Source organism: Drosophila takahashii, chromosome 2L, assembly GCF_030179915.1.
Source record: "Drosophila takahashii strain IR98-3 E-12201 chromosome 2L, DtakHiC1v2, whole genome shotgun sequence".
NCBI lineage: Eukaryota > Metazoa > Arthropoda > Insecta > Diptera > Drosophilidae > Drosophila > Drosophila takahashii.
Window position 1 is genome coordinate 38,859,628 of NC_091678.1, and position 10,536 is coordinate 38,870,163.

The following is a 10,536-nucleotide window of genomic DNA, read 5'->3' on the forward strand; positions in this document are numbered from 1 at the left end:
GCAGCTAATATGAAACCCTGGCTCGGTTGGTCAAAAAGCGAAGAAAATGAAAAGATAAATGATTGTGAAGAAAATGATGAGATAAACGATTGTGAAGAAAATGATGAGATAAACGATTGTGAAGAAAATGATGAGATAAACGATTGTGAAGAAAATGATGAGATAAATGAAGTGAAGAAAATAATAAAATAAATGAAAATAAAATAAGTGTAAAGGAAAATAAAGGCATTAGAAAAGACAAAGATAGTGATCGTAATAAATTAGTTAAAGTTTACAATACTAGAAGCAAGACCAAAATAAAAGATCGTTAACTCAGATTTAGCTATACCAGGATCAGGGGATCCTTGTTGGTCAGGATGACCGAGTTGTGGCAGCCCCATACAAATATTTATACACTCATATATATATAGTACCTATAGTAGCCCTAAGCATAACTGTAAATATATATAGTACCTATAGTAGCCCTAAGCATAACTGTAAATATATACCGATAGTAGCCCTAAGCATCCCTGTAAATACACACACACACATACACACGGCCTGTTATATATATGTATACACTCTGTTAAAGTTTCTAGCTGTTAAGAGAATGTTAGCAAAGGAGAGAATAAAAGAGCGAGAGTTAGTCTTGAAAGTGATCCCGACCTGAACTGTTTGACTGCTACAATATCAGAAGTGGGCGCGAACCCTCGTGCCATAAAAAACATTCACATCTCGACTAAAAGTGAACAAAAATTAAAATGGATCTGATCAACGCCAATGAATATACGTGCAACCAACAACGCGAGTGGTGTAGGGTTTTAAACCTTGTTACTCATGGAAATAAAAACACATTAGCTGCACGGCTGAACGAAGTTCCATTTCGTGGAAGATGCCCTGCCGTACAGCAACAACAACGTCAAAACGAAGCGGACAATGCGCAGAATGTTCTGGAAGCAGTTGATGAGGCAAACGTGGAAGCGGACGACGAAGCGAATGAACAAGAAGGAGAGTCAAACGACGAGCAAGAAGCTGCAGAATCAAACGAAGAGGCGGATGGCGAACGAGAAGAAGAAGAGTCAAATGAAGCGGCGAACGGCGAGCGAAAGAAAGGAAAATCGAACGAGAAGACAAACAGCGAGCAAAATAACGGAGAATCAAACGAAAAGATAAACGACGAGCAACAGAAAGAAAAAGCAAATGAGAAGATAAACGACGAGGCGGAAAAAGAAAAGACAGATATCGACAAGGAACTTAAAATTCTAAGTGACCAGAAGTTAATTTTGCAAAATGAAAACGATTTTCAACGAGCAAGAATGCAATTGATGGCCAGAGAGTTGGAGTTAATGAAGTTTGAAAAAGAGTTACTGCAGAGAGAGAATGATTTGTTGAGAGTGGCTGGTGGAGCGAGTTCACAAAAAATTTCAAATGATGATGAAATTTCGTTCCAAACTATAAAGGAAATGCTGCCGGACTTTGATGGACAAACGAGTGTTAGTGTGTGGCATGCACATGTAAACGTACTAAAATCTACGTATGCGTTGACTGAAAATAAACTTCGATCCCTTATATTCAGCAAATTAAAAGGTGATGCACAAGCTTGGGTGTACTCAAAACCAGAGTTCGCGAACGAAAAGATTGATACCCTTTTGCTGTCGATGGAAAAGGCGTTTCTTCCGAAGAAGAGTGCCATTATTTTGCGAAAGAAGTTTGAAGCGCGCAGATGGCAAACCAATGAATCGTTTTCGGCCTACTTCAACAGCAAAGTTTTACTGTCTAACGGACTTCAGATGTCAGAGCTCGAGTTGGTCGACTATATCATCCACGGCATACCAGATCGCCAAATTCGCACAAGTGCCAATATGATGTGCTTCAAAATGAAGGATGACCTTCTGTCGGCACTACGACACGTTAATTTAGTTGCTCCAAAAATCAAAGGAGCCACTAACAGCGGTGGAAAGGTCGAGAAGCAAGCTTTCTGGTGCTACAACTGTAATTGCTTGGGGCACATCGCCTCAGATTGCCGTAAGCCAAAACGAGAAGTTGGAGCCTGCTTTGTATGTGGAAAGATGGGTCACCTTGCCGCAGCTTGTGAGCAGAACAAGAAGACATCAGCCCCAGCTACTCGCAAGGACGATTACGTAAGATATTTAAAGATAGAAATAGAGGGTAGCGTTAATGAATCGTTTTTTGTAGAATGTCTACTAGACTCAGGTAGTCCAATCAGCTTTATCAAAAAATCGTATGTACCGGCTAGCGTAAACATGAAGCCAGCGCCTCCAGCTACATATATTGGTTTAAACTCCAGTAAACTTATAATTTTTGGAAAAATTTTTGTGTTAATTTCAATTTATAATAAAATAATAAGACTTGAAATGTTAGTTGTTCAGGATGATTCTATGAATGAAAGGGTAATATTGGGTAGAGATTTCTTAAATACGAGTGGCGCTTCCATTGTCTGGAATGAAAATCAGTTAAGTCTAACAAACGAAAGCACAAACGAGAGTACGAACGAGAGTACAAATATGAATGATTCAAATGATATGGATAAATCAGATTGTAGAAACGAATTCTTTGAGAAAATTTGTATGATTGCATATGAATCTAATGAATGAACGTAAATGTGGGGATAAACTTAAACATAAATGATAAGATTACTTTTGAAAATTTGTTTCGTAAATATTACACTGAAGCTGTTCGACCAGTAGTGCCGGAAACAAGGTGCGAAATGAAAATAACGATCACGGATGCCAAGCCATTTAGCTGCAGCCCCAGACGCCTTTCTTATGCTGAAAAGAATGAGTTGCAAAAGATTTTGGATGAGTATATTGCTAAAGGATACATCAGACCAAGCGAGTCTGAATTCGTGTCACCAATAGTGTTAGTGAAGAAGGCGTCGGGCGAACTTAGAATGTGTATTGATTTCAGAAAGTTAAATAAGTTAACAGCAAAAGACAGTTATCCCATCCCTTTGATAGATGACCTACTGGATCAAATGACAGATAAACAGTGGTTTACAAAGCTAGACTTAAAGAATGGGTTTTACCATGTTTTTATGCAAGATGAGTCGGTGAAGTTTACTTCGTTTACAACACCTTTAGGCCAATTCGAGTTCCTAAGGATGCCATTTGGGCTAAAAAACGCGCCGTCTACGTTCCAGAGGTTTATAAATAAAATTTTTAGTGATCTGATAAGAGAAGCAAAGGTTATCGTGTACTTAGACGACATAATGATTGCGACAAAGGATATAAAGAGCCATATAGAAATCTTAAATGAAGTATTTGATAGACTAACTAGAAATAAATTGGAATTGAGGCTAAGTAAGTGCGAGTTTTTTCAAACGGAAATTAAATATCTAGGGTATACGGTTAATGGGTACGGCATCAAAGCAGATGGAAAGGGCATAGCGGCGGTTAAAAATTTTCCTGTTCCTTCAAAAACTAGTGAGGTACAAAGCTTTTTAGGACTTTGTTCATACTTTCGCAGGTTCATCAAAGATTTCTCTATAATTGCGAAACCATTATACGACGTGACGAAGAAAACGACAAATTTTCGGTTTGGGGAACTTGAGCTAAAAACGTTTGAAGTTCTGAAAGAAAAGTTAATAGATTCCCCTATACTTGCTTTGTACAACCCAGCGGATGAGACAGAGCTCCACTGCGACGCGAGTTCAATAGGTTTCGGTTCAATCTTGATGCAAAAGAAAAAAGATGGGCGGTTTCACCCGGTGTTTTATTTTTCCAAGCGCACTACGGACGCTGAGTCGAGGTATCACAGCTTCGAGCTGGAAACGCTAGCAATAATTTATTCACTCAAACGTTTTAGGGTATACCTTCACGGTAAAAGTTTTAAAATTGTCACCGATTGCAATTCTCTTACACTTACGTTGACGAAGAAGGAAATAAACCCCAGAATAGCACGATGGGCCTTAGAGCTGGAAAACTATGACTATATACTGGAACATAGATCTGGGGTAAGAATGCAACACGTTGATGCGCTCAGCAGATGCACTAATATAATGGTGGTAGATACAAATTCGTTCGAAGAAAATTTGATTATATGCCAGGGTAAGGATGAGAATATTCTTAAAATTAAAAAACTTCTAGAAGAGACTGAACACAAACTGTACGAAATGCGAAATGGAATTATTTATTGGAAATACCATGACTCTTTATTATTTTATGTTCCAAAAGATATGGAAACGCACGTACTCTTTAAATACCATAATGGACTCGGACATGTAGGTGTTGACAAAGTATTAGAAGTTGTTTTGAAAACATATTGGTTTCCAAAGTTAAAGGAAAAGATAGGACAACATATTAAAAATTGCTTAGAATGTATTGCTTTTACGGCGAAGGGCAAGCACGAAGGCTATTTACACAACATTCAGAAGCCAACAAAACCTTTTGAACAGTTACATATTGATCATCTAGGCCCAGTTACGACGAAAGATAAGAAATCAAGACATATTTTAGTAATTGTTGATAGCTGCACAAAGTTTGTAAGACTGTACTCTACGAAGACCACAAAGTCTACTGAAGCGATATCGGCGCTGGAAAACTACTGCAGATCATATAGTACCCCTAAATGTATAGTCTCTGATCGAATGGACAGGTAGAGAGAATAAATCGAAGCATCAGTCCGATGCTTGCAAAATTGTCAGATTCAGAACCAAGTTGGAGCTTTGAAAAAGTACTGGGAGAAATTGAGTTTGCAATAAATAATACAGTTCATAGAATGATTAACCAACATCCAAGTGTAATGTTATTCGGAGTTGGCCAAAGAGGTAGTTTAGTTGATTGCTCTAGAGACAATTTGCGAGAAGGACAAAAGGAAAGCAGAACAATTGAAAATGTAAGAGAGAACGCTCACGAAAGAGAAGCTCAGTTACAAAACTATAATGAGACGACGAAAAACAGCAAACGGTTGAAGGCAACACAATATGAGAAGGAGATTATGTTGTAGTAAAGAATTTTGATTGTCACACAGGAGTTTCAAAGAAATTTGTTCCGAAGTTCAAAGGACCTTTTGAGATAGTCAAGTTGTTAGGAAATGATCGGTATGCTGTTAAAGACGTGGAGGGATTTCAGCAATCTAGAATTCCATACTCTGGCGTTTGGGCGGCAGCTAATATGAAACCCTGGCTCGGTTGGTCAAAAAGCGAAGAAAATGAAAAGATAAATGATTGTGAAGAAAATGATGAGATAAACGATTGTGAAGAAAATGATGAGATAAACGATTGTGAAGAAAATGATGAGATAAACGATTGTGAAGAAAATGATGAGATAAATGATAGTGAAGAAAATAATAAAATAAATGAAAATAAAATAAGTGTAAAGGAAAATAAAGGCATTAGAAAAGACAAAGATAGTGATCGTAATAAATTAGTTAAAGTTTACAATACTAGAAGCAAGACCAAAATAAAAGATCGTTAACTCAGATTTAGCTATACCAGGATCAGGGGATCCTTGTTGGTCAGGATGACCGAGTTGTGGCAGCCCCATACAAATATTTATACACTCATATATATATAGTACCTATAGTAGCCCTAAGCATAACTGTAAATATATATAGTACCTATAGTAGCCCTAAGCATAACTGTAAATATATACCGATAGTAGCCCTAAGCATCCCTGTAAATACACACACACATACACACGGCCTGTTATATATATGTATACACTCTGTTAAAGTTTCTAGCTGTTAAGAGAATGTTAGCAAAGGAGAGAATAAAAGAGCGAGAGTTAGTCTTGAAAGTGATCCCGACCTGAACTGTTTGACTGCTACAATATCAGAAGTGGGCGCGAACCCTCGTGCCATAAAAAAACATTCACATCTCGACTAAAAGTGAACAAAAATTAAAATGGATCTGATCAACGCCAATGAATATACGTGCAACCAACAACGCGAGTGGTGTAGGGTTTTAAACCTTGTTACTCATGGAAATAAAAACACATTAGCTGCACGGCTGAACGAAGTTCCATTTCGTGGAAGATGCCCTGCCGTACAGCAACAACAACGTCAAAACGAAGCGGACAATGCGCAGAATGTTCTGGAAGCAGTTGATGAGGCAAACGTGGAAGCGGACGACGAAGCGAATGAACAAGAAGGAGAGTCAAACGACGAGCAAGAAGCTGCAGAATCAAACGAAGAGGCGGATGGCGAACGAGAAGAAGAAGAGTCAAATGAAGCGGCGAACGGCGAGCGAAAGAAAGGAAAATCGAACGAGAAGACAAACAGCGAGCAAAATAACGGAGAATCAAACGAAAAGATAAACGACGAGCAATAGAAAGAAAAAGCAAATGAGAAGATAAACGACGAGGCGGAAAAAGAAAAGACAGATATCGACAAGGAACTTAAAATTCTAAGTGACCAGAAGTTAATTTTGCAAAATGAAAACGATTTTCAACGAGCAAGAATGCAATTGATGGCCAGAGAGTTGGAGTTAATGAAGTTTGAAAAAGAGTTACTGCAGAGAGAGAATGATTTATTGAGAGTGGCTGGTGGAGCGAGTTCACAAAAAATTTCAAATGATGATGAAATTTCGTTCCAAACTATAAAGGAAATGCTGCCGGACTTTGATGGACAAACGAGTGTTAGTGTGTGGCATGCACATGTAAACGTACTAAAATCTACGTATGCGTTGACTGAAAATAAACTTCGATCCCTTATATTCAGCAAATTAAAAGGTGATGCACAAGCTTGGGTGTACTCAAAACCAGAGTTCGCGAACGAAAAGATTGATACCCTTTTGCTGTCGATGGAAAAGGCGTTTCTTCCGAAGGAGAGTGCCATTATTTTGCGAAAGAAGTTTGAAGCGCGCAGATGGCAAACCAATGAATCGTTTTCGGCCTACTTCAACAGCAAAGTTTTACTGTCTAACGGACTTCAGATGTCAGAGCTCGAGTTGGTCGACTATATCATCCACGGCATACCAGATCGCCAAATTCGCACAAGTGCCAATATGATGTGCTTCAAAATGAAGGATGACCTTCTGTCGGCACTACGACACGTTAATTTAGTTGCTCCAAAAATCAAAGGAGCCACTAACAGCGGTGGAAAGGTCGAGAAGCAAGCTTTCTGGTGCTACAACTGTAATTGCTTGGGGCACATCGCCTCAGATTGCCGTAAGCCAAAACGAGAAGTTGGAGCCTGCTTTGTATGTGGAAAGATGGGTCACCTTGCCGCAGCTTGTGAGCAGAACAAGAAGACATCAGCCCCAGCTACTCGCAAGGACGATTACGTAAGATATTTAAAGATAGAAATAGAGGGTAGCGTTAATGAATCGTTTTTTGTAGAATGTCTACTAGACTCAGGTAGTCCAATCAGCTTTATCAAAAAATCGTATGTACCGGCTAGCGTAAACATGAAGCCAGCGCCTCCAGCTACATATATTGGTTTAAACTCCAGTAAACTTATAATTTTTGGAAAAATTTTTGTGTTAATTTCAATTTATAATAAAATAATAAGACTTGAAATGTTAGTTGTTCAGGATGATTCTATGAATGAAAGGGTAATATTGGGTAGAGATTTCTTAAATACGAGTGGCGCTTCCATTGTCTGGAATGAAAATCAGTTAAATCTAACAAACGAAAGCACAAACGAGAGTACGAACGAGAGTACAAATATGAATGATTCAAATGATATGGATAAATCAGATTGTAGAAACGAATTCTTTGAGAAAATTTGTATGATTGCATATGAATCTAATGAAGAGAACGTAAATGTGGGGATAAACTTAAACATAAATGATAAGATTACTTTTGAAAATTTGTTTCGTAAATATTACACTGAAGCTGTTCGACCAGTAGTGCCGGAAACAAGGTGCGAAATGAAAATAACGATCACGGATGCCAAGCCATTTAGCTGCAGCCCCAGACGCCTTTCTTATGCTGAAAAGAATGAGTTGCAAAAGATTTTGGATGAGTATATTGCTAAAGGATACATCAGACCAAGCGAGTCTGAATTCGTGTCACCAATAGTGTTAGTGAAGAAGGCGTCGGGCGAACTTAGAATGTGTATTGATTTCAGAAAGTTAAATAAGTTAACAGCAAAAGACAGTTATCCCATCCCTTTGATAGATGACCTACTGGATCAAATGACAGATAAACAGTGGTTTACAAAGCTAGACTTAAAGAATGGGTTTTACCATGTTTTTATGCAAGATGAGTCGGTGAAGTTTACTTCGTTGTAACGTAGTTTCCTGGCTGGGATATGGCTCAGTCCGGCCAGGGTCGCTTACAGAAAAATTTATAAGTTGGGGACTTTGGAAATTTTTGTAGAGGGTGAGCCGACTCAAAGGTGGAAGTTGTCGGGCGCACGTTAGGGTTATGTAATCGGGCTCGTAGGGGAAGATTTTGGGAAAACAACCGGGTGGGTCGTCGGTAATGGTACACCAGTGGGAGCAGAGGCTTGGCGCCTGGCTGCGATCCCCGAAGGATGCACGTGGGGGTGGGTAGTGCTACACTAGTGGGAGCAGAGGCTTGGCGCCTGGCTGTTATCACCCAAAAATGCACACGGGAACCGGGAAAATGGTACACCAGTGGGAGAAGAGGCTTGGCGCCTGGCTGCGATCACCGAAGGGTGCACGTGGGGGTGGGTAGTGCTACACTAGTGGGAGCAGAGACTTGGCGCCTGGCTGCGATCACCCAAAAATGCACACGGGAACCGGGAAAATGGTACACCAGTGGGAGCAGAGGCTTGGCGCCTGGCTGCGATCACCGAAGGGTGCACGTGGGGGTGGGTAGTGCTACACTAGTGGGAGCAGAGGCTTGGCGCCTGGCTGCGATCACCGAGAGATGCACGTGGGAATGGGTAGCTAGACGCTAGTGGGAGCAGAGGCTTGGCGCCTGGCTGCTAGCACCCAAAATATACACGCGAATGGGGTTTAATAGACACGCAGGTTTTCAAGTTTCGGATATAATATTTATTGAATGAGAACCTATGGGTCCCTGCCTATACCGCACTCCTTGATTTAACGCTACTCACTCAGACAGATTCGGTCAACACGAAACAAAATCCAACGTTTCTTGGCGGCAGATAAAGCTGCTATTCGCTGCTTCTGGTGGCGGGTTGTTGTATCCAGGGAAGGCGCGAGACAAGCACGATGGCACGTGGTTCAAGAATCGCGAGCACGTGGTTCCAAGACGAGTCGGTACTGGTTGTCGCGGCGGACTGGGGTCGCGAGCGATCGCGTGTGGTCTCCTTCAAGCTCTGGTCACAACTGACTTCTCCTTGTCCCAGTTTTAAAGCCGCGGCCCAAAGTTATCCTCCTTTCTTCATTCTCGCTGCTTCTGCCCTCTGCTCGGCATGCTACTGTGGTCTCGCTCTTACACTTACTGAGTGTTTCGTAGATAACTCTCTGGAAAGTTCTGTCTCGATCTGCCGCCTTCGTTGATCCAGTTCGGTCGCTCACGCTGCTCTATGCCTCCGCTGCTGCTGTTCCCTCTCTCCGCTGCTGCTCTCTCGTTTCTATGCACCCCCCCACACCCTGCTAGCTAGAGATGGCCGTGGTTATCTTAATAATTATTTATTTATATTATGGTTCGGGAACAACCGGAACTTCATGTTCTTAAATTATAAGGAACTTTGCGTGTTTTTGTACGGCCAATTCGGGCCGTTACACCCCCCCTTTACTTCGCCGGACGAACAGAGACGGTGACTTCGTTCTTGGTGTTTATCCTCACCCGGTAGTGTTGTCCGTTTCCCTTTTCCAGTACCCGGATATTGCGGCGGAGGTTTTTAGCCACCCGCGCCTGTAGTCTCTCCACGACGTGTTGCGGCAGTTGGTGCTGTTGCGCCGGGTGTACCCTCCAGTTCGCTGGGATGGGAATCCATCCGCTGTGCTTCATCCGGTCGGCTATGGGTCTTTGCTGGTGGGACTGGCCGGGTCCGTCTGGGGGTACGGAGTTCGGTTCCTCGGTAGCAGCGCTTGCGGTGTCCTCTGACTGTGCCTGCCCGATCCTTTGGCGTCGCTGGGCCTCGGCTGAGGTGCTGGGCATGTTGTCGTCCACTTCCAGGCGGAAGCGCCGTATTGGTTCGCCTTCCGGGTGAATAAAGTGGGCGACACATCCGGGGATTGTGTTGTCGCGGCGAACTACCTGTTGGGGCGGCGAGTTACCGCCTGCGGTGTCCTCCGGCTGTGCCTGCGCGATCCGTTGGCGGCGTTGGGCCTCGGCTGAGGTACTGGGCATGTCATCGTCGACTTCCAGGCGGAAGCACCGTACTGATTCGCCCTCAGGTTGAAGGACCCGGGGGGTGCTTCCGGCGATGAGGCTGTCGCAGCGAACTACCTGTTGGGGCGGCGAGTTACCTGGTGCGGGCATAACAGTCCCGGGTTCTTGGAAACCCTCCCAGGATCCATAAGCCGGTGGTGGATCATCGTCTTCTTCGTCGCTGATGTCTACCACCTCAACTGAATACGGCTGGTGTGGGGGCGTGTCCTGGTCGTCGGTGTTGCTGAGGTCCACTACTTCGACCGTCTCGAGTTGGGCGGAGGCCGGAACATGGTCGGTCACTACTTGCATGGGACTGATCGGGCGCATGTTGAGGTTCGGG

The 10,536-nt window shown here is 42.5% G+C and overlaps 2 protein-coding genes across 2 annotated transcripts; both read left to right on the top strand.

Annotated features, from left to right (window-relative positions):
* Positions 1–1,675: 1,675 nt before the first annotated feature.
* On the top strand, positions 1,676–2,287 carry LOC138912060 (ATP-dependent RNA helicase glh-4-like). The gene is made up of 2 exons (XM_070211863.1): positions 1,676–2,120; positions 2,176–2,287. The coding sequence occupies exons 1-2, from the start codon at positions 1,770–1,772 to the stop codon at positions 2,185–2,187; spliced, it is 363 nt and encodes a 120-aa protein (XP_070067964.1). The 5' UTR covers positions 1,676–1,769; the 3' UTR covers positions 2,188–2,287.
* A 4,258-nt stretch (positions 2,288–6,545) lies between these two features.
* Positions 6,546–7,389, top strand: LOC138912001 (uncharacterized). The gene is made up of 2 exons (XM_070211708.1): positions 6,546–7,222; positions 7,278–7,389. The coding sequence occupies exons 1-2, from the start codon at positions 6,740–6,742 to the stop codon at positions 7,287–7,289; spliced, it is 495 nt and encodes a 164-aa protein (XP_070067809.1). The 5' UTR covers positions 6,546–6,739; the 3' UTR covers positions 7,290–7,389.
* Positions 7,390–10,536: the final 3,147 nt, after the last annotated feature.